This window comes from Notolepis coatsorum (genome assembly GCF_963971535.1).
Source record: "Notolepis coatsorum genome assembly, chromosome: 6".
NCBI lineage: Eukaryota > Metazoa > Chordata > Actinopteri > Aulopiformes > Paralepididae > Notolepis > Notolepis coatsorum.
Window position 1 is genome coordinate 39936548 of NC_140170.1, and position 16934 is coordinate 39953481.

Consider the following 16934-nt stretch of genomic DNA (forward strand, 5'->3'; position numbering starts at 1 on the left):
TCTGTAGTTTGTAATTAACTACCTAAGCTATGGTACACGACCCAAAGTAGTTAACTACTGAACAACGCTAGAGATTTTAATGTAGTTAAACTACCTCCCAACTACTGCAAAATGTAGTTAAACCTGTTATTGAACTGTATGTAGAAACTGTAGAAACTACTCCCCACCCATTGTATAAGTACTCCCATGGTAAAAGTTATGTATCACTAATCCATGGTATAGGCCTACTACAATTTAAACCATGATACAAATTGTAATATGATGGTATTTCCATCATATTTTCTTCACTATCATTATCATAGTGACAAAGAATTATGGAAATACCATGATACCTTTTTGGAAATACCACAATACTTTTTTTGCAAATACCATGATACTTTTTTGTAAGGGTTGGATGTTGACTCAACTTTATTTTCCTTCCAATCTTCTTATTATGAAAAGATTCCACATACATCTTTCTCCACCCAGTGTGTAATATAATTACAGTATAGGCTGCATATATTCCATAATGCTCTCGTAGGTTTAGGTCCTGCCAATGGAATGCAGAGCATGTTTCGAGAACTCCTCAATATGGATGCTGTCTCGACCTCCTTTTGGATTTGGTCTTGACTCGAAGTCAACCGAACCTGGTCTTGCACTAGACAAAGCAAATGCAGGTACTCAAGACCACCTTGGTCGAGTGCAAATTAAGAAGCAAGCAAGCAATGTCTCGAAATCATATGTTGGCATCCTGTCAATCATTCTCTTTTCCTAAAACATCTCTCCGTTATTCTCTTTTCCTAAAGAGCTGAAACAAGGTATCTGAAGGCCATGGATGTCTTCTTCTCTGAGAATCCAAACCTCTATGACAGGGGTCTCAAACTCAATTTACCTGGGGGCCGCTGGAGGTAGAGTCTGGGTGAGGCTGGGCCGCATCAAATATAATATATATGATTTTATTTTAATTTTATTTAAGATGAGGTCGGACTCGGCACTGACAGATTTGTGTTAGTTGTGCTGCTTTTATAAAGCCTCAAATGACGGCTTACACTATTTCATGAAAGCAAAGTGTTTTGTTTGTCTAAGATTTAAAAAGGTTTAAACTTTACAGCACTGACAAAGTTGAACAACGTGATATACAAGTCCCACAACATAAAAAAAATTAAAAAGATTAATTTTTTTTTTTTTAAATAACATTTTTTTTTAAACTTTGATGTCAAGTAGGGGGCCGCAAGTTTGAGACCCCTGCTCTATGACCTCTTGTTTTATATATTATTTCTGGGTTTCTTGAAAAAGTATTTTGATCTTGGAACACATCTTCTTTATTGGCAAAAAAGGATCATCAACCATCGGCTCTTATATGAACCTCTGTGAAACATACTATTACACTGTATGAACCTCTGTGAAACATACTATTACACTGTATGAACCTCTGTGAAACATACTATTACACTGTATGAACCTCTGTGAAACATACTATTACACTGTATGAACCTCTGTGAAACATACTATTACACTGTATGAACCTCTGTGAAACATACTATTACACTGTATGAACCTCTGTGAAACATGCTATTACACTGTATGAACCTCTGTGAAACATACTATTACACTGTATGAACCTCTGTGAAACATGCTATTACACTGTATGAACCTCTGTGAAACATACTATTACACTGTATGAACCTCTGTGAAACATGCTATTACACTGTATGAACCTCTGTGAAACATACTATTACACTGTATGAACCTCTGTGAAACATGCTATTACACTGTATGAACCCCTGTGACACATGTTATTATACTGTATGAAGCCCTGTGACACATGTTATTATACTGTATGAACCCCTTTGACACATGTTATTATACTGTATGAACCCCTTTGACACATGTTATTATACTGTATGAACCCCTTTGACACATGTTATTATACTGTATGAAGCCCTGTGACACATGTTATTATACTGTATGAACCCCTTTGACACATGTTATTATACTGTATGAAGCCCTGTGACACATGTTATTATACTGTATGAACCCCTTTGACACATGTTATTATACTGTATGAAGCCCTGTGACACATGTTATTATACTGTATGAAGCCCTGTGACACATGTTATTATACTGTATGAACCCCTTTGACACATGTTATTATACTGTATGAAGCCCTGTGACACATGTTATTATACTGTATGAACCCCTTTGACACATGTTATTATACTGTATGAACCCCTTTGACACATGTTATTATACTGTATGAACCCCTTTGACACATGTTATTATACTGTATGAACCCCTTTGACACATGTTATTATACTGTATGAACCCCTTTGACACATGCTTCTTCTTTGTGGACAAACTATTCGACCTTCGTGTAGTAAACGTATAGGAAAGGAAACGAGACGTTCAGGGTTTTCCAGAGAGAGCTGTCTTCCTTGGCGATGGGCAGTTAGTCTCCTCACACGCCGCAGGGGCACAAGCGAACCCGTCCACCCCTGAGTCAACAGATGATCAGGGGGATGCTGATGGAGAGAGGCAGCAGCCCCTGTACAGTAAGTCATGGTTGCAGTTTAAAGAGTATGAATCAGAATTCAGAATAGGGGAAGATTTGGAGTAGAGGATTTGGAGTTTTTCTGCGTTTGTTTGTTGAAGACAATGATAAAGATAATCTACATCGGCCCTGGAAGTGAGCAATAATATAATAATAATGTATTATTATTAATATTATTATTATTAATAATAATAAAATATAAAACATAATACATTTCTCAAATTCCTTTCTCAAACTCAAGGACACTGTACAGTGTAGAACATCTATTTTCAAAACAAATAGATGTCTTAATTAAGGGCAATGAGCTTAAAAACATTCTAATAACATAAGGTTATCTAATATTGCTGGGCATAAAGTAGGTATGAGTAGAGTAGATAATGTGCAATGGGTAGGGTAGACGACAGAAGATGTTATATGATAAATATATCAACATAAATTTCATAATTTGGTGTCTTATTACTGGATCTTGTAAACAAGCCACAGTGGAATGAGTCCAATGTTTTACCTCCTCCAACTTTCAAAATTGGTTACAGCCAGCCATGTTGGAAGAAAAATAACTACACAAACAGTTCGTGCAAGGCCTCTATTAGTGATACGCCAATGCTTAAGTTAAAGAAGATAGTGTACTTAAATTCAAAGTATTTGTACCATCACACTCTAAAGGATAACCTGGTCCCTCGAGAACTGCTGTTCTTCACTCAGTTGTAGTGTCCGGTTGAAACAAGGATTCATTCTTACCCTGCGCACCACCAAGACCATTCTCTAAAGATATGCGGCATGATTTCAAAACGCCCAGTCTAGTCTTGTGGCTTTTGAATAACCCTGGTCTCTCCCAGGGCGAAAGGCCTGTCACACACAATTGAGTGACCCAGTTAACTGGTCCGATTCCTAAACCATCACAATTATAAGTTAAGGGGCGAGAGAGGGGAAAAAAGAACAAAAGACAGGACACAAGAGAATAGGACAGGAGCTCCAGAGACCTCCGCTGGCATGGCTAATGCATGCCCTACTTAAACGCTTAACATGAATAATGTTGCCCACCCCCCACTCCAAACACATGCTTTCCCTCATAACAATACCATGTCTGTTTGGTTTGGAATTTTGCATCCAATGCTTCATATATCTTGCGGAGCAAGGGATTTCCCTCTCTCCATCTCACTGGAGTTTTCTCTACCCTGTTCACCAGTCAGCTCCTTCATAGAACAACAATACCATGTTATAGGAAGTCAAGCATTCCATTCCAAAGTCCCCCTTTTTTTCTTCTTCTTCTTCTTCTTCTTCTTCTTCTTCTTCTTCTTCTTCTTCTTCTTCTTCTTCTTCTTCTTCTTCTTCTTCTTCTTCTTCTTCTTCTTCTTCTTCTTCTTCTTTAGTGTATACATGATTGATGGACAACCTCATGCGGGGATGCGCCGTGGTGGCAGCGCTACAGTATGTGGAAGAAGGAGGGGGGAGAGGGAAGAGGATAGGAGAGATGGAGAGAGATGGAGTGTCGGAGGTAGAAGAGGAGAAGAGGACTTACCGAGGGCTTTGAGAAGTTCATCAAAATTCTCACTGCTCTTCATTTTCCAGGTGCCGGCAAAGTTGGGCATGTCTGCTGTCGGGGTTGACTGAGAAGTGCTGTGAAAGAACCTGTTCTGCTCTCCCTCTTTCTCTATCCCCCCCCCCCCCTCCTCTCTCTCTCTCTCTCTCTCTCTCTCTCTCTCTCTCTCTCTCTCTCTCTCCCTCTTTAACTCTTTTCTCTTCTCACACTCTCTTTCTCTGTGTGTCTCTCTTCTACTTGTGTCTCCCCCTGTACCGCTTCTTCTGCTTGGCTTATCTATCTCTGTCTGTAGGTGTTGCACTCTTCCTCTTCTCTCCCTCCTCCTCCTCCTCCTCCTCAGTCTTGGCTGGTAGCGGCGAGCGACGGCAACCGAGTCTCCGCTCCCGTTACGGCTACTGTCTTTAATCTGAGTCAATGGAGAGGTCCCTCCCACTGAGAGCCCCTTGTCCCGTTAATACAGTACAGAGAGAGGGGGGGGGAGAGAGAGAGAGAGAGAGAGAGAGAGAGAGAGAGAGAGAGAGAGAGAGAGAGAGAGAGAGAGAGAGAGAGAATGTCATTCTTTAGAGTACGGTAGTCAACGGATGGACTGTGACTAAGCATATAGTAACATTTTAACATTAATTTTAACAAGTCATGCAGCTGTAGCCTATTGGCTTATGGCGTGTTTTATAACCGTGGGCGGTCGTTAGAAGGTCTATCATGATGCAAATTAAAAACTGCATCATAACGACGTGGTTTAGTCTGGCCGATGATATAGGGGATTATGAACTATCATTTGTCAATAAGCATAATACAGCAATATAAGTAATTATGAAAATCCTTATAAAACGTAAAAAATAAAATAAAAGTATAATTTACAAATCGAGTATGTGCCTCAAAGAAAGTAATTATTTACAAAATGGAGTATGTGCCTCAAAGGAGGTAATTATTTATAAATAGAGTATGTGCCTCAAAAAAGTTATTATTAATGTCATAAGCCTTCCTCACCCCTCCTCCTTACACACCCTTATATGGGCAGCATCCGACCCCAGCATTCCCACACTGCCAGAGGGACATCAATCAGCGCGGTTGTGAGGGATTCCCTCATCAACAGCCTCTACATCTACCCACAGATCCTGTCACCCCTCGTCGCAGTGTTAACCTAACAACCTAGGTACGACGACGCACACTAGCCTTGCTACTCTCTCCTTGTTGCCTGCCTTGTCCTAATATTTGTTCTCCCTGTGCCCAGTACCACCGAGCTACGCCGTCTCCCGAGACACCACCCACCTGGACGCTCCTGTGCTGCACGAGGAGTGCACCTGCTCGCGCTTATTCGCACATTCCTGTACTGTCATACCTGTCTGCTTGGTGCCTACATTAAAACCAACCTAACACGCTCCATTCTCTCTCCTCCTGTGTTCTGCTATTGGGCTCCGCCACTGCTGCCCTAACAGAACACTGCGACCAAATGACGAGTCCAGCACCACAGGATTCCGGAGAATGGAGAGAGTTCCAGAGAGCGTTCCAGACCATCGTCAACGGACACGCCACTCTGGTAAACCAACACACACGCTCACTAGAGGAGACCACTGCCCAACTTCGCGCTCTCACGCTCAGCTCTGCGGAGCGAGACAACCGATGTAACCGCTTTGATGCATACATCTCTGCCCAGCCAACCCCACCTGTCGCGCCCCCGTACAGGGAGCCCCATGTCCCCGCACCAGAACGCTATGACGGGGACGTCTCTAAATGTCGTGCCTTTATTTTAAATGTTTTGATCTACTTTTTCTCCCCATTTTTCTATTTTTCTCCCATCCCAATTTCGTAATTCTACCCTCCCCTGTCTCGAACGTTGTTAGACCATGCCTCCCACTGGTCGGCTGCAATGTGGACCAAGCCTTGCATCACGTGTCCCCTCCAGTACACGAGGAGGCAGCTGTTGCATCTTTTCACCTGTACAGCGTGATCTCTCAGCGGCGAGGAGTGGGAGGCTGCCCCCGTTGCTTCCTGATTCTGCTGTACAGGCGCACCAACCGACTAGGAGTCGCTGTCCACAACGTCCGATCCCCACCCACCGGCTTTCCCACCCCCTAATACTGCCAATTGTATTAGTATGAACGACCAGCCAAGCCGGAAGCAACGCCGAGAGCTGGGCTCGAAACCAGCATCTCCTGCGTTAGTGGCGAGCGCCTTGCCCACTGCGCCACTTAGCCGCCCTCGTGCCTTTATTTTTCAATGTTCACTAGTATTCGGACAACAGCCGCACACCTTCCAAAGTGATAAATCTAAAATCGCTTACCTGTCGGGTCTACTCAAGGGTCCTGCGTTAGAATGGGCGACAGCTCTCCACTTCAGTCAGTCCTCCCTCTGCAATTCGTTCTCCGCATACATCGCAGACATGCAAAAGGTCTTCGACCACCCTCCCGGGGGCTCGGATAGTTCTGCCGGCTTGTTCGCCATCCGCCAGGGAAACCGCAGCGTGAGCGAATATTCCATTGCATTCCGTATCCTATCAGCGGGCTCCGGGTGGAATGACATTCCGTTAATAGGGACATTCCGTCAAGGCCTCAGCGACGTTCTAAAAGACGAGTTGGCGTCCAAAGAAAGACCGAACTCCCTGGACGAGCTAATTGATTTAGCCAGAGAACTGGACACGCGTCTTCGCGAGCGCTGCCGTGAGAAGGCTAGCGGCACCCGCCCTCTGTTGTCCAATTCATCTCGCTCTTCCCCCCCCAGGCGCGCTGCTCGCCTCGAGCACAACCCCTCTGAGCCAATGGAACTTGACCGGTCTCACCTTCATCCCAACGAACGCCTCCACAGGCTCAAGACGGGGGCATGTATTTACTGTGGTCAGCTCGGCCACTTCCTCGATTCATGTCCGCTTCGCCCAAACGGCGGGGCTCGACAGTAATGCTGGGCGCATGTTCGAGCCTAAATTATGTACCCAGCTCCGGTCCCAATATGCAATTCAGTGCCACGCTGTGTTGGAATGGCCAGTCGCTTCCCCTGTCCACGCTGGTTGCTTCAGGCGCTGACGAGAACCTCATTGACACTGGCGTCGTGTCCCGCTTCCGTATTGCTACCGACACTTTGCCTATCCCCCACGATGCCCACGGTCTAAATGGGAGGCTACTCTCACGGATAACTCGCCAAACCAAGCCACTCCACCTGCTGCTCTCAGGGAATCACAACAAGGTTATTCGTTTTCACGTCACTAATTCCCCCCATAATCCTAATGTACTCGGCATGCCCTGGTTGAAGTTACACAACCCAGTGATAAACTGGCCAACAGGTTCGGTCGTGAGCTGGAGCGCTCACTGCCACGCTACCTGCCTACAGTCTGCTCGGCCGCCACTGGAGGTCGCTGGTTCTCATGTTCCCAACGAACCCATTGACCTTTCCGCTATCCCTCCAATTTATCATGATCTAGAGCAGGGGTCGGCAATTAGGTTTGGCCGCGGGCCAGATTTTCCCCAGGCCGTTGCTTGGCGGGCCAGGATAAAAAACAATGGCTAATTTAATATACTGATATTGAAAAAAGACAAACGTTTTTCTCTGGTCTGCATCCCCCCAACAACCGTGTGCACTGCGCCGCACTGCACCCACTCTGCAATCCGCCAAACAAAGTTCTCACTCATCCATTCATTCATGAACAGCTCTCAGCTGTTGCTGATCACCGCGGCGCCGGCGGGTGATGAACAGATCAGAATGCATGAAAACACGACTCACCATACCTCCTTGTTTGTTGTTAAGTCCTCCAAAATCCCTGCTAATGTTTGAAACATGTCATATCCACTCGCCGCCCTCCAATTCCAGATTGGCGTTGAATGCAGCTACTTTATCTGCCAACTTGCCTCGTTGTTGTTGTTGTTGTTGTTGTTGTTGTTGTTGTTGTTGTTGTCGCCACATATTATGCAGAGAGGACGTCGGCTCGGCACGCAAGAATCACCGACCTGTTGCGATAAACCCGTATTTTAAGTATGGCTCCTGTTTATTAAAAGAAGCGTTATATTTCCCCGTTACTATCCAAAGATGTTTGTTTTGTTTTCTTCAACTCGCTCGCGAGTCGCATCTCGAACGCGGAAGTGAAAGTGCGTTAGGGAAATAGACACGGGGCCCGGTGGGACTATTCCATTGGTTCTCCCAGTCCACCTGACCATTTCTAGCATTTCAATTGGCTATAGTGACAGACATGCTTTTGATGACTGCCGGTAGATAGATACAGCTTCACAATAAAAGACACCCTGGCGTGAATATTTCCCGCGCGTCAAATAAATATCATATTCTCAAAATAATCTGACGGGCCAGAAATGATTGCTGGCGGGCCAATGTTGGCCCGCGGGCCGCCTATTGCCGATCCCTGATCTAGAGGCTGTTTTTAGTAAACAGCATGCTCTCTCCTTGCCACCCCATCGCCTGTACGACTGTGCCATTGACCTGCTCCCGGGAGCCCCGCTCCCCGCTAGTCGCCTGTTCAATCTCTCGCGCCCGGAGAAGTCCATGGAGAAATACGTCCACGAGTCCCTGGCCTCGGGCATTATTACCCCCTCCTCCTCTCCTGTCGGCACTGGTCTCTTTTTCGTTTCCAAGAAGGATGGCTCCCTTCGCCCCTGTATTGACTACCGTGGCCTCAACAACATCACGGTCAAGAACAAGTACCCCCTGCCGTTAGTTAACTCTGCTTTTGAACCCCTGCAAGGTGCCACCATTTTTACGAAGCTGGACCTCAGGAATGCCTATCACCTCGTCCGTGTCCGGGAGGGGGACGAATGGAAGACAGCCTTTAAGACACCGCTCGGTCACTTCGAGTACAAGGTAATGCCCTTTGGGCTGACCAACGCCCCTGCTGTCTTCCAGGCCCTTGTCAATGACGTTCTCTGTGATGTCCTTAACCGCTCTGTTTTTGTTTATTTGGATGACATTCTGATTTTTTCCCACTCTATGGAAGAGCACATCCACCATGTCCACCGGGTCCTCCAACACCTGCTGGAGAACATGTTGTTCGTCAAGGCGGAGAAGTGTGAGTTCCACGTCTCCTCCATCGGGTTCCTCGGCTACATAATAGAGGGCGGCCAGATCCGGGCAGACCCAGAGAAAATCAAGGCAGTGTCGGACTGGCCCAGACCCACCAACGTCAAGCAGCTCCAACGCTTCCTGGGATTTGCTAACTTCTATCGGCGTTTCATCAGGGACTACAGCCGGGTTGCTGCACCCCTCACCCAACTCACTTCGCCCTCCGTGCCCTTCGTCTGGTCCGCTAAGGTGGACTCCGCCTTCTCCGAGCTGCGTAGGCGCTTCACCTCCGCGCCCATCCTCGTCCAGCCGGACACGTCCCGCCAGTTCGTGGTGGAGGTGGACGCCTCGAGTACCGGGGTGGGGGCGGTCCTCTCCCAGCGCTCCGCTTTCGACCAGAGACTACACCCCTGCGCCTTCTTCTCTCGCCGCCTGACCCCGGCGGAGGCCAACTATGATATTGGGAACCTGGAGCTCCTGGCAGTCAAGCTGGCCTCGGAGGAATGGAGGCACTGGCTGGAGGGTTCAGAGATCCCCTTCCTGGTCTGGACGGACCATAAGAACCTCGCCTACATCCAGACGGCCAAGTGCCTGAACTCCCGCCAGGCCTGCTGGGCGCTGTTCTTCGGCCGGTTCAATTTCACCTTGACCTACAGGCCAGGCTCCAAGAACATTAAGCCGGACGCCCTCTCCCGGCAGTTTGTCCCCGAAGGGGGTCCCTCACACCCTGACACCATCCTCCCCTCCTCCTGTTTGGTGGCTTCCGCCACCTGGGAGATCCAGTCCGTCGTCCGAGAGGCCCAGCACGCCCAGCCTGATCCAGGTAACGGCCCACCTAACTGGCTTTTTGTCCCCGACCTTGTCCGCTCCCAGGTGCTCCAGTGGATCCACGCCTCCCGGTTCGCCTGTCACCCTGTGGTCGACTGTACCCTGTCCCTGCTGAAGCGGCACTTCTGGTGGGTCTCCATGAGGGAGGACACCCGCGCCTTTGCCCTTGCCTGCACCGTCTGTGCTTGTGGGAAGGCTTCCCACCGACCGCCTGCCAGGCTCCACCGTCCGCTGCCTGTTCCTGGCCAGCCCTGGTCACACGTCGCCCTGGACTTCGTCACCGGTCTGCCTCCCTCACACGGTAACACAGTCATTCTCACCATTGTCGATCGGTTCTCGAAGGCTGTTCACTTTGTCGCTCTCCCCAAACTTCCCTCTGCTTCAGAGACTGTGGACCTGATGGTGCTCCACATCTTCCGCCTCCACGGGATCCCGGGGGACATCGTCTCCGACAGAGGGCCTCAGTTCATCTCCCAGGTCTGGAAGGCCTTCTGCTGAGCCCTGGGGGCCACGGTCAGCCTCTCCTCCGGAGACCACCCGCAGACCAACGGCCAGTCGGAGCGGGCCAACCTGGACCTGGGGTCCGCCCTCCGCTGCGTCACGACCCGGGACCCCTCTGGCTGGAGCGCCTTCCTGCCATGGATCGAGTACGCCCACAACTCCTTGTCCTCCGCTGCCACAGGTCAGTCTCCCTTCGAGTCTTCTCTGGGCTACCAGCCTCCACTGTTCCCTACACAGGAGGAGGAGATCTCAGTCCCCTCGGTGCAGGCGCACCTTCACCGCTGCAGGAGGATATGGGAGGACACCAGGGCCGCGCTGCTCCGCTGACCAGAATCGCCGCTTTGCCAACCGCCACCGGACCCCGGCCCCCGACTATCAACCAGGTCAGATGGTTTGGCTCTCATCTCGGGACCTGCCTCTAAAATCAGTTTCCCGGAAACCCACCCCCTGTTTTATTGGTCCCTACGAAATTCAGTCATTAACCCCTCAGTCGTCAGACTCAAGCTGCCATCCCATATGCGCATTCATCCCTCTTTCCATGTGTCCCAGTTGAAGCCGGTGGTCTCCAGTCCTCTGTCCCCTCCAGCTCCGGAACCTCCCCCTCCGCTGATTATTGACGACCATCCTGCCTACACCGTCCGGCAGTTACTGGCCGTGCGTCGTCGCGGTCACGGCTACCAGTACCTGGTGGACTGGGAGGACTACGGCCCGGAGGAGCGCAGCTGGGTCTCCCGCCAAATGGTCTTGTGTCCTGACCTCATCCGGGACTTCCATCGGGCCAACCCTGGCAAGCCTGGAGGGTCGCCAGGAGGCGCCCGTAGAGGGGGGGGTCCTGTCATAATCACAGCGAGAGCCTTCCTCACCCCTCCTCCTTCCACACCCTTATATGGGCAGCATCCGACCCCAGCATTCCCACGCTGCCAGAGGGACATCAATCAGCGCGGCTGTGAGGGATTCCCTGATCAACAGCCTCTACATCTACCCACGGATCCTGTCACCCCTCGTCGCAGTGTTAACCTAACAACCTAGGTACGACGACGCACACTAGCCTTGCTACTCTATTCTTGTTGCCTGCCTTGTCCTAATATTTGTTCTCCCTGTGCCCAGGACCACCGCTCCCGAGCTACGCCGTCTCCCGAGACACCACCCACCTGGACGCTCCTGTGCTGCACGAGGAGTGCACCTGCTTGCACCTATTCGCACATTCCTGTACTGTCATACCTGTCTGCTTGGTGCCTACATTAAAACCAACCTAAAACGCTCCATTCTCTCTCCTCCTGTGTTCTGCTATTGGGCTCCGCCACTGCTGCCCTAACAATTAAATGGAGTATGTACCTCAAAAACTACAAATGGAGTATATTGTGGTAATAGTTACAGTGCCCTTGTGAGTTGTTGGCACCCTTGGTAAAGATGAGTCAGGCTATTACTCAGAAAATATATATATTGTAGAATTGTTCAGCTAATTATATTTTTCAGATGTGTGGGAACTTTGATAAAATCTTTTACATTTGAATTGTCTATAGGTCTTCTGGTTCAGTTATCTTTTACTCTGATATTCTACCAAGGACTGCATGTGTGATGTGTTATCATTTATGACATATCATTGTCATAGGTCACAAGGTCTCTATTGTACATAAGGGATGTTACATAACATGTTGTTTTTTGACCGTTTTGGGCTGTCTGGGATTTCAATATATATATATATATATATGTCTTACTGATTTTGTATACATGATTTGTATTCAGAATACAAATAGTTAATAACTATTTATGTTACAATGGTCTTATTCTAATGTATAAAACTCATAAAGAAAACGTGATTGAAATGAAGTAGCTAAAGAAACCACAAAAAAACTTGGAATTAGTCAATTTGCCCTAAAACCATAACTGCACTGCTGCCTTGCATTAAGATAGATGATTAATTTTAGGCTAATGATTCATCTGTTTTCCCACATCCTCTCAACCCCTGGGGAGAAGTGCTAATGAGAACTGCTCTTTAAAGTATCCCTATATCTGAATCATTCTGCACTGTTTAAAGTTCCATATCTGAATCATTCTGCACAGTTTAAAGTTCCCTATCTGATTCGATTCTGCACCGTTTAAAGTAGTGGTCACCAACCTTTTTAAGCCCAAGATCACTTCTTTTTTTTTGGTGAAGGCAAGATCTACCTATTGAAGCGTTGAGAGAAAAAGACAGCCAAGATTGTACTTTAAACTAAATTACTTTTATTTGCCTGTATTCTAATTACATGCAATGCTTTGGTCCAACATTAAAACGTCAAAGTAGAACTGTAATATGTACTTTCTCAGTCAGTGCTAAGTGCAGTCATCTTATGCAGCATCACTTTTCACATCAAAACAAAAGTAGAACTGTAATGTGGACTTTCTCATATTATTAACATTGACAAACATATTTACAATTAGCATTTTATAAAGTAGAACTGTAATGTGTACTTTCTCAGCCAGTGCTAAGTGCAGTCATCTTATGCAGCATCACTTTTCACATCAAAACAAAAGTAGAACTGTAATGTGGACCTTCTCCTATTAATTAACATTGCCAAACATATTTACAATTAGCATTTTATAAAGTAGAACTGTAATATGTACTTTCTCAGTCAGTGCTAAGTGCAGTCATCTTATGCAGCATCACTTTTCACATCAAAACAAAAGTAGAACTATAATGTGGACTCTCATATTATTAACATTAGAAAATGCTAATTGTAAATATGTTTGTCAAAGTAGAACTGTAATATGTACTTTCTCAGTCAGTGCTAAGTGCAGTAATCTTATGCAGCATCACTTTTCACATAAAAACTAAAGTAGAACTGTAATGTGGACTATCATATTATTAACATTAGAAAATGCTAATTGTAAATATGTTTGTCAAAGTAGAACTGTAATATGTACTTTCTCAGTCAGTGCTAAGTGCAGTCATCTTATGCAGCATCACTTTTCACATCAAAACAAAAGTAGAACTGTAATGTGGACTCAGGGAAAGATTAAAAAAAATTAAAAAAAAATTAAAATAATTTCAGGGAAAGATCTACAGGGAAGGTCTCAAAGATCGACGGGTTGGTGACCACTGGTTTAAAGTATCCCTCTGAATCATTCTGCACCGTTTAAAGTTCCCTATTATCATTCTGCACAGTTTAAAGTTCCCTATCTGAATCATTCTGCACAGTTTAAAGTTCCCTATCTGAATAATTCTGCACAGTTTCATAGTTTATGGGTATTTTGCTTTGTCAGAGCTGCAATACTTTTTCATTCGTTTCATTTGTTTACACATTACATTAGTTTACATTTAATTCGTTTACAAATAAGCAGAGGATAATTTTTCGGTCTTGTTTACAGACAAATCAAACACACCCGTGTGGACTTACAAAAGGAAAAGAAAAAAGAAAAGAAATATCACAAATGTACATATTCAAAGTAAGCTCACACACAAAATCCAAAATCAACGACCGAAAAAAAGGAATAAGCTGAAGCACATGCTTATTTTTGCCTATCCTTTACAAATTCTTAAAAACTAAATATATTTTAATATAAGAAAGAAAAACTAAAAATATCCTGCAAGATATAATTTTTTTAAAAGAAAAAACAAATGTTTGATGTTTACTCAAAACTGTACTGAATTCATTTTTAAATCTCCCCTGAGAAGTACACAACTTCAACCCGTCACTAAGGCTATTCCATCATTTAACTCCCAAAATTTAAACACATCTAGCTTTTACATTAGTTCTTACCTTTTTACTTGTTTTAAGAATACATAAGATCAGAATACATAGATCAGATAAGATGACATTAGATAAAATGAGATTAAATTAAATAAGATAAGATCAGATCAGATCAGATCAGATATGATCAAATAAGATATTTAATCCTTGGACGATACACACACACAGACACACACACACACAGACACACACACACACACAGACACACACACACAGACACACACACGCACGCACGCACACACTCACACACACACGCGCACACACACACACACACACACACATACTCACACAGACACACACACGCACGCACGCACGCACACACTCACACACACACGCGCGCACACACACACACACACTCACACACACTCTCACACACACACACCACACACACACACTCACAAATCATTACAACTAAAGACCATAGCTTCAATCTACCTTATCAAAATCAACGTATGATCACTGATAAAACAAAAAAAAATCCGATGTAGTGTTATCAGTGTTATATAGTTAGTGAATGTGCATCATACACCATACATGGATTGTAGTGCACCACACCGATAGCCCACAAGAGGGGGACAGACGTATCGGATCAAATCATTTGGATGCAGAATATACACAGATTCAGGATCTCTGTAGGGAAAGGCTCTCTCTCCTATTACATGGAATAGTCTCCATGCTTTGGTAAAAATACATGAATCCATAGACAATTTAAAATCTGCTAAGAGGTGGTTTGTGGAAAACTTTGCATGATAGAATCATGATTATGCAATGTTTTAAATATTGTACAATGTTGTTTTGTTGTCTGAACTGAATGTTACGTGTTACATTTAGGACAAATCTCTTACTTTTCTGATTAAATATTATGGAGCTGGTTAGATTAGATTAGATTAGATTCAACTGTATTGGAATCATACAGCACAAGTACAGAAAATAAGTTGACATATAACCAGAGTGCAAATGTAACAGTAAAGTGGAATAGTAATATTCAATGTACGAGTGAAATTGGAATATATATATATATAAATGAGTACTACTGAATAATAATGCTCATCTGGTGTGTAGCAGGGTGGATTATCCCTGCTTTATGGGAGTGGTTGTACACGGCCACCTGGTAGCGGGATGCAGTAGATTCTAATCTATCTGAACCCCCGTCTTTGGGCCCGGAACGTCGAACTGGAGGGCGGGCAGCAGGAGCGGATGGGGCCCAGGATTTACTAACCTGGGGGGTGGTACTCTGGTCCTCCTCGCCTTCCAGGGCGGTCAGCAGTAGCTCCCCACACACTCTCACTTCCCCCAGTACCTCCGTTAGCCCTCCCACACCAGGTGACTGTTAGTTGACTAAAGATATTGCGCTCCCCCAAAGCAGTACCCTTCCTTGACAACCTGTAGAGACCTTTAACCATGTGATATGAATAGGGTGGAGAAGGGTTAAATAGTACCGCTAATAGTCATATATTTACCCGGTCAACAAAGGTTAGAACAAGGCTCAGTAATAGACACACACACCGTGCTCCCATCTACGTCTCCTTTATATAAGGCCTGGTCAAGTAGCAATTACAGATTATAACTTCATGTGGTTCATATGCAATATATTCACATTAGGCACCGGGTGCTCTCACTCACAATACAGGGGACGCTATTCCCAAAATAGGCACCTAGTGCTCAGTACATTAATTCAAGAGCCCCGCTTTGAGTAGGGGAAGACCCAGGCACATATTAAGGAGTTCAATGGGAAATTCAAGAACATCACAATATTATTACAATCAAAATAAATTACATGTGGGCCCACGTTACCAAATAAAATACCTAAGCTAAAGCCGGCTTATAATGGTTGGGGTACCCCTAGACGCTGGTTGCTAGCGTTCGTTTCAAATGGATATTGTTTTGGCACACGAAGTACCGCTGTACTTAACCGAGATGGCAGGTCCACTCTCACCACCCCTCGTCCGGGTGACAAGATGGCCGTCGGGCGATCCCGCGAGAACAGCCAGCGGGCTGGGGTAGGCAGCAGGGGCAGTGGCAGAACTGGAGGAGCGTGCTGTGTTGTGGCGACCTCTGCTGGAAAAAGAGGTGTCCTCGGCTGCGTCGACGAGACATTCCACTGCGGGGCTGCTGACTGAGCTGGCGCGTGCTAAACTGTTTGCTACCTTAAACACAGCTAAACTGTGGGTCTTGGTGGACCCTCCTGCTGTCGCCTGTACAGCTAACGCAACGTGGCTATATGCACCACCTGTCTTCAGCGACGCTCGCCTTGTGGTTTACTCAGAGTTACTATAGCCGTTAGCGGCAAGCTAATATACCGCTTCAACTTCTAGGATAACCCGTGTTATTTACTGAAGTTGGTTCTTTTTTCCGTTTCACTATTCACACACTTCTCTATCGCTTGTACTTCTAGGATAACCCGTGTTATAGCAAAGTTACTTGTTATCTCCCGTTGCTCTTCAACGGGGCTCTTCCAGACGACACGTCCGTTCACGTTCGAGTTCACTGTCGAAGAGGACTTCCTCCTGCTCCGCCCTCCAGGTAACCATTTCTCACTCGCTGCTCCTTTCTCCTCCGCTCCGCCTGCCACCACTGCCCCCTGCTGGCGACCGCAAACTGGTCCCACTATAGGACACTCAAGGCAGGAAGAAAGATGCTTCAATGTCACGTTAATGGTCCATATCGAAGCCGGAGGGAAGAAGAGCACCTCGCCTTATTAGTCCGGGCGAGATATCAAAGAGGAACACTGTTTATCATGTCTTTGTGCACACAGGGGAAGTAACAGGTTAAGTCAGCACTTCTGAATAAATAGCAGAATATTCAG

At 46.0% G+C, this 16934-nt stretch overlaps 1 protein-coding gene across 1 annotated transcript in view; it reads right to left on the reverse strand.

Annotated features, from left to right (window-relative positions):
* crabp1a (cellular retinoic acid binding protein 1a) overlaps positions 1-4183 on the reverse strand; it is a 90422-nt gene extending 86239 nt beyond the window's left edge. The window contains exon 1 of the mRNA XM_084316150.1: positions 4050-4183. Within this exon, the coding sequence (XP_084172276.1) occupies positions 4050-4119 (70 nt within the window). The 5' untranslated portion in view covers positions 4120-4183. The remainder of the gene's footprint in view (positions 1-4049) is intronic.
* Between the last annotated feature and the right edge of the window lie 12751 nt (positions 4184-16934).